Source organism: Etheostoma spectabile, chromosome 14 (assembly GCF_008692095.1).
Source record: "Etheostoma spectabile isolate EspeVRDwgs_2016 chromosome 14, UIUC_Espe_1.0, whole genome shotgun sequence".
In the NCBI taxonomy this organism is placed as follows: Eukaryota; Metazoa; Chordata; class Actinopteri; order Perciformes; family Percidae; genus Etheostoma; species Etheostoma spectabile.
Genome location: NC_045746.1, coordinates 17,460,535 through 17,473,524, shown reverse-complemented (window position 1 = coordinate 17,473,524; position 12,990 = coordinate 17,460,535). Strand labels below are relative to the sequence as shown.

At 40.5% G+C, this 12,990-nt stretch overlaps 1 protein-coding gene across 7 annotated transcripts in view; it reads right to left on the bottom strand.

Moving 5' to 3' along the window:
* Positions 1-1,584: 1,584 nt before the first annotated feature.
* The window catches only part of LOC116701590 (MAP7 domain-containing protein 1), a 36,752-nt gene continuing 25,346 nt past the window's right edge, over positions 1,585-12,990 (bottom strand). For 4 of the 7 annotated variants that reach the window (XM_032535333.1, XM_032535335.1, XM_032535337.1 and 1 more), the window contains 11 exons: positions 10,675-10,794; positions 9,744-9,895; positions 8,769-8,905; positions 8,030-8,268; positions 7,170-7,521; positions 5,690-5,849; positions 3,585-3,689; positions 3,417-3,467; positions 3,275-3,329; positions 2,924-3,193; positions 1,585-2,221 (listed from right to left, as the gene is read on the bottom strand). In XM_032535333.1, coding sequence (XP_032391224.1) covers positions 2,211-2,221; positions 2,924-3,193; positions 3,275-3,329; positions 3,417-3,467; positions 3,585-3,689; positions 5,690-5,849; positions 7,170-7,521; positions 8,030-8,268; positions 8,769-8,905; positions 9,744-9,895; positions 10,675-10,794 — 1,652 coding nt within the window. In that variant the 3' untranslated portion in view covers positions 1,585-2,210. The remainder of the gene's footprint in view (positions 2,222-2,923; positions 3,194-3,274; positions 3,330-3,416; positions 3,468-3,584; positions 3,690-5,689; positions 5,850-7,169; positions 7,522-8,029; positions 8,269-8,768; positions 8,906-9,743; positions 9,896-10,674; positions 10,795-12,990) is intronic. The other 3 variants (XM_032535336.1, XM_032535339.1, XM_032535334.1) reach the window with 2 other exon arrangements.

Here is a 12,990-nt window from a genome sequence, read left to right as displayed (position 1 = left end):
TTGAAAATGTTTTAAGGATGAGATGAAAATGTGTTGTAACTTGTGATATAGGTAAAGATATCTCTACCTCAGCTGCTTGGTTTATCATTCTTTTTAAAAGTCTTCGCATTCATTTGGTCGAATAAAAAAACGTTTGTAAAGACATACATGTAAATATTCCACCATCACAACCACTCAAAATGCACCACATTTATTGTAAACAATATCTGGTAGTAGTGTTTACAGATGCAGAAATGTATGCAAAACTGTATTTAAATTATGATCATCATTGTTGTGCTGCCACCTTCTGGTCTCTCTGAACAGGTTACTCTGTAATGCAGCTAAAGGACAATGAGCTCTGGACCTGCACTCTGAGATATGTTCAGTCTCTTGTTTGTTTTTCCTTAAAGTCAAACAAGATGATACCTGAGATAAGATAAATAAACAGACACGAACATGCACTATATGACTATATTTATTAATCTGGCTTGCAGGCTCAATAACTAGCAAGAAATTTACATTTAATTTGCAACTACAGTACAATAAAACTGCAAAATAAATTCCAAGCCAGAATAAGATTATTGTGTAAAAGAATCTACTTTAAAAAAAAATACAGATTTAGAAATTAAGTGAATTAAAAGTTGCAATTTTCAAGGATGAAACCATCAGCGGCCATTTGATTTCTTCAAAAATGTAGAACTAGTCTGATTTTAGTGCTGGAAGAAGTATTCAGATCCTTTACTGAAGTAAAAGTACTGAAACAACAACGTAAAAATACTCTATTACAAGTAAAAGTCCTGTATTTCGAAAGTATCAAAAGTATAAGTTCTGCAGAAAAATTACATGTTGGCATACTACTGTATGTCACATGGTAAATTGGTAATACGGATGTTAGCAGCATTTTACTGCTGGAGCGGCTGGAGCTACTTTACATACAGTCAGATAGTAAAGTCCAGTGCTTTCCAAACTGTGGGTCAGGCCCCTCCGACATGGTCACAATTTAAATCAAACGGGTCATGAAATGATTAACAGGTTCAGAAAGAAAAACAAACAAAGCTAAAATAGGTATTTTTCACTAATCTTCGCTTTTTGGCCAATATTGAATATGTTTATCTCTCTGGCCCTCTTAATGTGAAGTACAGAGGGTAAAAATCTATTTGGTGAAACTGTTAACAACTCATAGACATCTGAAATGTGACAAGAAGCCACAAACACTGGTTTAATCTTTAACTATGTTGTCGCTTATGTTAGTTTATGATACGTGTTATGCAAAATGTTAACTAGCCACTAGAAACTAAAGCTGTCAAATAAACCTAGTGACATGAGTATTTCCCTCTGACATTTAGAGTAAAAGTATGGTAGCAGAGGATATAAATACTCAAGTACCTCAAAATTGTACTTTGAAAATGTACCACTGTCTCATTTCCTTGTGATGCAACACCGTTTACATTCTTTAATTGTGCAGTTTTATTTCAACATCTGACAAAGAAATCTGTATTTTAACATTCATTTACAGCATAAGTTGCTTCCAGATCTCTGCAGGTAGAGCGGATATCCAACGTTTCCTAGTAATATAAACATAAATGCAGATAGACACACAAGGAGTCCCTTTCGTAAAGCTTTATTTCACAGATCCCCTGTAACAGGAGGCCTAGGCAGCCGGGCTTATTATACATTTACATACACTGTCTGCGGCCGGTCCGTCCAATGCTCCCCATGTTAAATAACTCAGTAATTCAAGACAAAAACAACAAACAAAACACACATACATACACATACACATACACACACACACACACACACACACACTGTTCAACTTAAAAATAACAATAACAATATTGTAACAACGGTAATAATAACAACCATTGTCAAATATTTTATTTTATTTGTATTTCCAGGATCTTATATTGTATTTTCTAAAATTGTATTTTCTAAAATACAGTCATCTTTAAGGTGCCCCGTAAAATCTGCATGTGACATTTCAATACAAATTTGACAGATGCTGCACCAGAACACGAGGTGAAGACAGAGAATACTTGATGTTGCACGTTTTCATATTTCAGATGAGAAGCTCCTTCTTTGTCCTCTTGTGGCAGATACTGTGAAATGGGAATTCAGCGCAGTTCATAGTTTGTTTGGCACACAATTTTTTAGAAGCCGCTGTAGTGTGGCATGAATCTCATAGCTCAAGCTGAGACATAAGGCGCGTCTCCATGGAGATGAGTGAGGACTTACAGAACCTCTGCAGGGAAAGAACAACAGAGGGGGGGGTAATGATGAAAGGTTAAGGCCAGACATGGCAGGTAAAAACATTTTTTACGTTTTTTCATGCACTGGTCAAATTCAAGATTTTGGGCTATTATGCCAATAACATGTCTTCTTTTAGACTATAAAGAAAACAACCAAAATACACATTTAGTTGAAAGGATGACATGTTTGACTTATTTTGACAGTGATTCCCAACTTTGGGGTCAGGACCCTTAAAGTTGTCCCTAATATAAAAATAAGGTGTCACAAGATGGTTAAATATAATTTTTGTAGACTTTTCTCTAATTTCTACATTTTTCTTCTTGTGAAATAACTGAATACCTTTGTCTGTTTAGGCCTGTAAAAGTCATTCAAATGAAACCACGTGGAAAGAAAAAATTATGATATTATCATTATAAGACATTTCTTTATTTTAAGGAATTCCTTTTATATAAGGAAACAACATTTTCAACAACAAAAAATCTGAACACTGATGTAGGATTAAACTTTAAGATTGGATGTTAAGAGGGTTTAATGGACCTCATGATTAATTAATTCCAGAGAAATTTAAAACACGTATCGTCCTTTATGTCCAAAAAGTCATAAAGCATAAACTAAACCCATTACACGGTTTGCTGCGCGCAACACAATTCCTTGCTGCATGATCACAGTCTCATGTGGTGTCTCTTCACTGTACCTGCGACATGCTGAGGCTTCATAGGGCCTGTTTTCATCAGGAAGGGCTCTCCGCCCTCGAATGCCAGGATCGGCTCGCTGACCAGGCCGCTCTGAGTCTGAGTCGGGTTACCGCTCTTGTTCAACTGGATGATCTCCTCAAAGTCAGCCGCCTCTCCGTTGGCCGAGACGCCATTCTGGTGCGCGTTGGGCTGGACGCCGTTTACCACAGGACCGGACACAGTTGATGGGCTGACGACTGCTGCATCAGGACTCTGCAGGTTTCCAGATGCTGCAGAAATAATAACAATGAGTTTGTATATTATTAGGTTTTTTCAGACAGTGTATGTGACATAGCAGCTGTGACACTCACCCTTACTGAGCTCTGTGTGCTTGCCGTTGACCTGCGGAGTAGCTTTGACATCTTTCTGTGATGATGATGAACAAAAAGACATCTGTTATAAAGAGTCAAGAGGAAGTTTAGTTTCCTCTGTTTAAAAAGGAGTCACACAAACCTTTTCTCCTGCGTCACTTTTCCGAGTCCTCTTCATGATCTCCTCAAGGCGCTGTGCAGATCAAACAGAGAGATCACTCAGTTAGATGTTTCTTTAAATGGAGGACGAACTGGGTTAAACTCGAGCGGGAACTTGACCGTGAAGCTCTTTTGCTCTCTTTCTCCTCACCTTTTTCCTCTCCAGCCGCTCCTGCTCTTCTTTCTGGAAGTGTTTCTCCCTTTCAAGGCGCTGACGCTCGGCCTCCTCGCGCGCTTTAGCATCAGCCTCCTCCCTCTAAAAGTGGAAAACAAAAACATTCCTATGAAGCTGACAAAACTAACAATTTCATAGTTAAAACAAACCATCTAATGGCTAAAAGAAAAGTCACACATGTAGTTAGAACTGCATAAAAACTGCATTTTAGTCTTTAGTCTATTTCTCTCTGTGTATTTCTGTGATAGATCATAAATAAAAAAAATACAATTCTGTTTTGTTAAACATATAAATGGCCACAAAACAATTTCTTTACAATATATTATTTGGACTAATGACATGGAGGAAATGCTGCTTTGGCAGAAGTTCTGTCCCTTAAAATTACTACCTATAGTTAGACGTGTGTATGTTTATGTGGATATGACCATATATCTACCGTATTTGTTGTCATGTATTTGTATGTTTTTCATATGAGATGTGCAGATTGTGCAAACAAATGTCCCTCTTGGGACAACAAAGACTATCTATATAAGATAAATAAGTGGAAGTAAACAACATTGACACTGATTTTTTTGTCTACTTGAAGAAACCAGACGTCATTGTTTGCTGATAATACTTAAATGCAGGACGTGTACTGGTCGGAGAGTGTTCACAGTGTGGTGTTGCTACATAAGTAAAGGATCTGAAAACGTCATCAATCACTGGTGTTCACATTGTATGCAAATGTCCTGTAATGGAGGACAACTCTTGACCACAAGGGGGAAGCACATGCTCAGTCTGTAGGGCAGCCTTCAGACCAGAGTTGATATTATCTGAGTTATTCCATTACATGCTTCACTGAGTATTTAGATTCAATACCAAACAAACAGATGTGGTTAAGTCAGCAATAGAAACCAAAATTATGATGTGTACATAAATCCCATTTGTCAACCTTTTGAAATCGGCAGTTTCACGACAGTGCACTGACTTTTACTGCAGCAATTTGTTTTGATTTGGTAGACACAAATCTGAAACTGTCACACACATTTTCCGTTTCCATTACATCAAGCACAACACTTGAGCTGTAAAATGTATGCGGGCATTCTAGTCTCGAGCTGTCAGCATGGAACAATGGTCCAATTGAAGGGGAAAAGGGGAGTCAAGCGTAGCTAAGTGCTTGAGGCATGGCATACACTGACGCTGCTTATCCGACCCACTGCAGAGCCAAGTGTACGAGACAGAGGCAACACAGGCCTGTCACTATCTCCCCGATCACAATGGCTCCCTCAGCCTAGCTCATCCCCATTATGGAGGTCACCAGCTGGCATCTGCCCGGCCAGACAAGGGACCTCTGACTAACAGGGCTCACGCATCGTCCGTGACAGCAGCCCATATCCTGGACTCCTATAATCTGCCCAGATGCCAGACAGTCAGTCAGGGGGTGAATAAGATGTTTGGGCTCACGTACAGTATCAAACCCCCCGACAGCTCAGGCATCCTCGTCTGCCCAGATGGTAAATAAGCTTACTGCATGTGGGGATCAAAGGGATTCATGTTGGTAATGGAAAATTAGAGGGTTTTCAGTGCATACAGTATTTACAGTTGAGAAATAATCGCGTGTCTCACTGATAAAGTCTTGGGACTGGTTAGCTTGGGTTGAGGGTTTAATTCCCGCTATTGTTTATTGTTTATTAAGGATCCCCATTAGTCATACCGTAGTGAAGATTTATTCTTGCTGGGGTCGACACAAGAAAGAAATACACAATTATTATAAAGCAAAATACATATTTGTCATATCTGAACAATGAAAACCTGCCCTCATTTTATAAAAGAAAGGCACAGTAGCATGTTTTTCCATGTTATAAAACAAAAAACAGTGACATAAAATAAATTTCAATTGGAAAAGACAACAACAAAAAGGACTAACATGAAGAACAACACTAGGTATTGATGGTGGAAAATAGATTTCAAGGTATGACTTCACCAACATCATGAAAACATCTGAATCAAAACTAAACTGCCTTACAGACTGAGCGTTTTCCTGCGTTTAACTACAATTGTCCTCCAGATCACATGCATGTGTGTGCTTGTCGCACACTGACCTGTCTCTGCAGCTTCTCGTTCTCCTCCTGTGCCTCCTTCTCCTCTTGAGCTCGCTGGGCTTCGTCCCGCAGACGCTGCTGCTCAGCCATAAATTGAGCCTCCTCCTCTCTACGCTTCCTCTCCTCTGCATCCCGCACCATCGCCTCCTCCCGGAGGATCCTGGAAAGACATTTCTGTGTTACATACAACATACTTCTATAATATATTTGCATATAGTTTAGCAGTTTGTGGCAATATTGACCTAAAGAGAACATTCAGTTCTCACACATTTCCCAGACGTCATTCTTCCCTACCTGAGGCTAAAACTGTACACTGTACAGGTTTACACTCATCACATGTTGTAACACATACAGTGTCAGCCAGAGGCCACTATACTGATGAAAACACCACATATGTCTTTCTGTTAAATGAAGGAGAACTTTTGGATAAGAAACAATTCAGATATTCAAAACCTTCACTGAAAATTTGCCAATGATTTTGTAGAAAGTTTCCTGGGAAGGTGATTTGGTCATAATTACAGAAATGATAATCAGTACTAAAGGTATGTAATTCATTCCCACAGTGTGATGGGAGCGGGACAGCTAAACATGGAAAAACATGAAATTTGTCTTCAGGTAGCATAAAAGGTAAATGGCAATCACAATGTTTTCAATAAATAATGAATTATGATTTCTTATTCTATTTGTTTCTTTTTTCTTTCTGAAAATATATTTTCTTAAATTACTTTTCTAAATGGAGCAATTGTGTTTGTTTTGAAGTTCCTATTTTTTGTGCAATTTCTCCCAAATAATATAGAAATCATTTGGAAATTGTGGAAATAAAGCTTCACCAAAATGTCTTTTTTTTGTCCCAAAAAATAAATAAATGAATATTGTAGCAAGGTAACTACTACTGACCTTACAATGCAAGTTTAGAAGGTGTTTTTATTGCAGTACTGTGCATCCTGTTGTAAAGTCTCTGTTGTTTAGTCCAAACTCACAAATTTGAACGTTCTGTCTCTTGTTAGTAAAGATACAATTTAACTTCCTACCCTTCACAGTCTGAAATGCATCAACATATTGTCACTCTGTTATAGATATGTTAAATGACATTAAAGCTATAGTGCGTATTTTCTGTCTCCCCCATGAAGAATTCTAAGTAATGACAACAAAACTGTTAGCACGCACACATGATTCAACTCCAGTTGAAAAACAACATGATAGACTCTTTAGAAGAGGTAATTATCTTCACTCGAGCTTCTGCACGGGAAAGTCACCGGACGACACAATCTTCTGAACATAGTCATTCTGAGAAATACAGAGAGAGTCGTGTGGAGCTGACAGTCTTAATTAGCTTTGCATCAACTCATTTGGCAATGGCTTGAATGTAACAGACGTTTATTAATATAAAAAAGTGACGCACTAAAGCTTTAAATGATGAATATAAGGTGTTGTGTTGACATGACACCAGACTGATGTTCGTATTGACATTAAGTCTGACCTGTTCCTGTGCTCCTGCTCCAGACGCTCCTGCTCCTCTCTCTCACGCTGCTCCCGGGCTTGTCTGCGATTCTCTGCCAGGACACGAGCAGCCTCCTCTGGGTTGTTGGTGCCTGCTGACGGCCGGCTGGCTGGTGCAGCCGGAGTGGTGGAAGCAGCGGCGGCGGCGGCGGTGGTGTCGTGGGCAGCAGAAGGAGCAGGATTACTGGTGGAGGGGGCAGCAGGAGAAGCAGCTGAGGCAGCCGGCACTACGTTTGGAGCAGCTGGAGAGGCCGCTGATCCAACTGCTGGGCCGAGGGAATGAGGTGTAAGCGGTGCAGAGGACACCACGATGGCAGGAACATTGCTGGAGTCTGTTAGAGAGAAGACAAAGAGAGGACAGGTGGTGCTTATGTTTCCAAAAACCCAGTAGTAAGAAAAGCAAACATCTGGTTTACCAAGAACTTGATTTTTAAAAACATCTAAGGAACAAGATGAGAAAAAATCACTAGAGATTGCCAGATGATAAATAATAATAAGAGGGAGTTTTTAGTGGAGAGAGAAGTTTTAATTGATATACAATTTTTCATGGAACGTTGTGAACTGTACGCCTCCAAGTATTTATTCAAAAAGACGAAAAGATTAATCTGTGGTTATTTTACAACAGCCTGGTGCTTGTCACACAACATTTACACAATTAACATTGTGCAACATCACTCCAGTTAGAAGCCAGTCAGACTCTCGGCGACTAGCTGTCATAGATTAGAGAGTGCTGGTTAGAATCTGGCAGTGGCACTCTGCAGTAATCACCCTTATTTTTAACACGTTCACCTTTAGGTCACCTTGAAGCTTGGCTATCATCTCCACGGCAACCACACTCACCCTTTTTCTCCTCTGGAGCGTTGGGCTTCTGGGTTTCTTGGCCTGTTTCCACAGCGACTGCAGTGACCGTCTGGGCTTGCACCCTGGCGGGCGTCTGTGCTCGTTTGGGTCGGGGCTTGGTGCCAGGAGGAGGTGTCTTCTTGCCCATTGGGGTCTTGGAGGCTGCCGGTACTAGAGGGGACAGGGGCCGACTTTTGGGAGCGGCGGGTGACGGAGGTCTGTTTCTGGGCTTCGGGGTGCTGATGAGAAGAGAGGAATTAGAGGGTCAAAGAGAGAGATGGTGGTTTAGGAGATGAGGTTTCACAGCCATGTAGGACAAGGTAATGAGGTTCCTAGTGCACTGCATAACTGGGTCATGTCGAAGATATGAGTGATTCTTTGGCTGCAAGGGGGTGTAACCTGAGAGGAGGCAGGGAGACATCTCCCCCCCATGCGTCAGTCAGGAAAGAACCCTTTCTGTCTGACACAAACAGACCTGCTGTTGGCAGACTGGCCCTCTGCTTCTGACTGAACGGTGTCCAGCAGAGTCCATTTAAATGGTTAGATTATAGCCCCTTGGACCATCTGTCAGACACTACCCTGCTCAGAGGATAAAGCACATTAGCTACACCTCTCTCTCTCTCTTTCTTAGTCTCTCTACTGCTTTAACGCAAAATATAATTAATTTAACATTTGTTCTGAAAAAAAAAAAGGGAAAGGTTTGATCTAAAGAGCTGGAACAAGGCAGTTGGTGTGATACCTGGTCTCTGGCCTGGATCTCTGGGTCGTGGTGGGGGGTGATGTTGTCTGTCTCTTCTTCTGCACTTTTGTGAGAGCGTTCTTCTCTTTTTCATTCTCCCTCTCCTTGTCTTTCTTTTCCTTCTTCTTTTTGTCCACCTTGAAGAAAGACATGTCATAAGTAAAGAGTTATTATCTCAGGCTGAGGCTGATATATAATGCAGATAGAGGCCTTTTGTTAAATGTCCGTATTGTCAAATGACAATGTTACACACTCCACATTATTAACAGTATACATAACATAGATCCAAACAACCTGGTATTTCCCTTGGAAATGCTATTTAATAATAAAAATGTAAAATTAGGGTTCTGTATTAATACTTTTCACAACTTGACATCAGCACAACAAGCTGTAAACATAAGATATATTACATATTATCGTCTAAAGTTGATAATTGAACATGTTACTGTAGCAAACACAAAACAGCATTGTCATTTATTTGGAGATGTGTTTCTGGACACCTGACAAATGTCATATTCACTCTCTTTTAGCTCTGTTTTTGGTCTCCACCACGTCTCTTTAGCTGCTAAATGCTCCACTATCTTCACCAGCTAGTGGCTAACATTGTTTGTCTACTATTTAGTGCTGAGTAGAATGTGGAAAATGGGTTTTAAGAGCTTTTCCAACAGCTGCCACAAGAGCAGTGAGACTGAACCAAAGTTGCGTAAAACCAAAACAAAGAGCTGAAAGATGCTAAAATTGCACATAGAGCTAAGAGGAACTGCACTCAGGAACTGAGTCGGATGTGATTCTCTCTGGATTTGTCACTACAAGTGAAACCTTCCACATTACATTTATATGACCCAGTGGTTTGTATAAAGCATTTATTCATGTGAGTTTTAAAGTCCAAATCTAGGTTTTCCATTCTCGTTTAATAGGTTTGATGGATTATCAGAAAGCATTTCATTAGAATGATGGGTCCTCATGTGTGCCTACCGGAGTGGAGTTTCGCCGGCGTTGGCGCTGGGTGATGTCCGGCGTGCTGGCGGAGGAGACCCTCCAGCGCTCGGCGGTGTTATGGTGCGGGTGGTGATGGGAGCAGGCGTTCAGCGGACTGGCGGAGGCTGAACGGGAGCAGTGATGAGAGTCTGAGTAACACATAAACATGCAGAGAGCGGCAGCAGGGCCGATTGTCAGGGGTCCAACACACACACACACACACACACACACACACACACACACACACACACACCATGCGGAGTGATAATAAGCCTCTCAGTGAGGAAACTACATGCTGCAAGACAATGACACAATCTGATAGCTGATAGATTCAGTAATTATAGTTGAGGAGGATGTACATTTTTTTTGTTTGTTGACAGAATGTTATCGAATTCATGTATAAAGCTTAATATCTTTTTATTGTTATCCCTAAGTGCCTTTTATAGTTTTATGCCTTAAAGCAGCAGAGACCATATTTCCCATCATGAATCAATAAAAGAACTTTTTTGATAATCAATTAATTATTAATTATTTCATGATTGAAAGCTCCAGAAAATGGGCCTTATAGTGCAATTGTATCCTATCTTTATACTGAACCAAATATCACCATAGAGTTTCAATAAAAACAGAGATAAAGAGAGAAATAGCAGGATGGTGGCCAGGATAGTGTCTTCCAACCTCTTTCCCGCTTTCATAGCAGTCCTATCCATTAAAGGCGGAAATGCCCAAAAAATAATCTTAAAAAAAATGTTATTTAGTGTTTTTGAATGTTTTTGGTAAAAAACAACTAAAATGTCCTAAAAAAGGGATCTAAGAGCTTAGATCTAGAGTATTATTGCTCCCTCCCTGCACACTGCAGTGATATGTAGAAAAAGGAGGTTGGGTATATATATAGAGAAGAAATATCCAGATGGGGTCTCACACTCACGAGAGTCGCTGTTGTTGAGGAGGGTGGCGGCGCTGCGACTGCGGGCCAAGAAGGACAGAGTTGGCGTCATGAGCCTCTCCACGATCCGGCTCTCCCACGGGCTCAGACGCAGGCTGCGGGCTGACACAAGAGGGCGCTGTCAGTGTCGGGTTACTGTCACAGCTGCTTACAAGTACTCACCACAAAAACACCCGGATATCTCCTGCATACTGCCGCACAGGTGAACCCACACACACTGCAGGAGGTGTACCGCTCCTCATTGATGACTGCAGCACATCTTTACTCACAAACACACACACACACACACTCACACTCACACACTAAATACAGTCTGATGCGGAGTGGAGTTTTACGCTGCATTAATGTGCTAATCAGACACTCTCAGACTCAAAGATACAGAGAAATCATACAGGATGAATGACTAGACTTTAGCCACACAATACCAGACATTAGATAACAACACACAGAGGAGCAAACCCAAGTTAATTTTCATTAAACTGTAAACTCAACCTCAATCAAACCCAATGCAGTGCAGTTCTGGTGAGTTCAGCATTAGCATAACACACCGTTCTGGTTTTATACAGTGTGTATCTAACTGTAATTGAGTGTCAAGTGATGTAAATTCAGCATGTATAGGTCCAACAACAGCAGGATATAATCAAATGCATTGTAATGACGGGTGGAAACACACACACACACACACAGACACACACATACACACACACACACACACACCAAAATAAATCATTCTCTCATGAGTAAAGCAAACTTAATGTCAGAATAAAGTTGCTTTTAATCAGAGGTCGGCTCCATCTTTGATCAGAATCAAATCAGTCTTGTCAGAAATTATAGATGCCTGTGTATGATTTTTAACAAATACTAGAAAACCCCATGATGGGAATAGAGAGAGAAAGAGATGATGAATGATGCAGACTGAGGATTTAGATTTAAAGAATCTTTACAGAGTCAATCATTAGTAAGTGCTATGTTTGAGCCTTCTGAGGCATCTCACTGAGAAAACATCATGTAGGTTTTATCTCTCTTACTGTCCTGCCCTGTTCTTCTGAAACAGTAAAATACAATAGAAAACATGTGACTGCACAGGAGACAACAGATGGACACAGAATGCACCGTCTCAACATGAGATCTAATGGATTGCGACAGCAACAGTCCAGTTTTCCTGTTTTTCATAACAAAAACTGACAACATGCTGTGCAAAGATGTATTTTGAGTGACAACTGGCCCATGTACTGCTTCTTGTCATTGCTCTATTGTAATGCATCACTCTGCTGGTATGCCTCTACAAACACATATACACATGATAATAGTGCAATCACAACAGCGCTGCCAAGAACGACACAAGTCATGTTGTTTCCACGCGTTTTATATTAACCCTAAAAACACTCCTTGTACCAAAGACTGGCTTTTCTTATGTAACAGTCACCTCTGCTGTATGTTGGACGGATCATTTTCACGTTTTATGACTAACTGATAACCCGACCGCCTCCCGTTGCTAGGCAACAGTGTTTTTTTCCTCCTCCTCTTCTTTCTCCAATGCGGCAAGAGGAGGCTGTGCTGGGCTGAGCTGCCTGGTGATCGACTGTTCACCTGGAGGTAAAATGAGCCTGGATCTATAAACGTCACCCCCTTCCCTTCGACACACCCTTACTGGTACACTGTTGCAGACTGTACAGCATCTCCAAAAGGCCAGAAACATGAGCTCTGATTTCGACTCTAATATGATTCAGCTCCGAAAATATCCTGCAGTGTTGGAGCATCTGTTTTATTAGTGATTATCAAGCATAAAATCTGGATCTCTATTGTGGCGACGGGGGAGCCGAGAGCTGAACTGCTGATTGCACTGTGGCTGATACGATCTTTAATGAAACATGTTATGAGGCGTGACGAATCTGGGATGAAGACAGTGCTGCTTATGTACAACTCAGGAGTCTGATAATATGGGTTTGACATAAAAAGTCAATCTGTATATGTATGTCATTACAGCAGCGTGTTGCTGCAGTCACTAAAAAAAAATTGCTCAGATTCTTGTGAAGTCCTTTTAGTGTTATAATGAGACATTTTCTACGTAGTTTTGAAACATTTTCCTTGTTCTTAGTACATACCAAATTATTTTTTTCTTGTTACAACAACATGTAACTTCATTTTGACATATAACAAAAACTTTCTGTCAAAACAACGTGTGGAAGTTTTTAGACACGCTTTTAGCAACATGGCTTGGTGTTGCTCGGTAAATCAATTTGGTTCAGACTGAAATATCTCAACGACAAATATAGGATAATTTGTTGAATTCTTTAA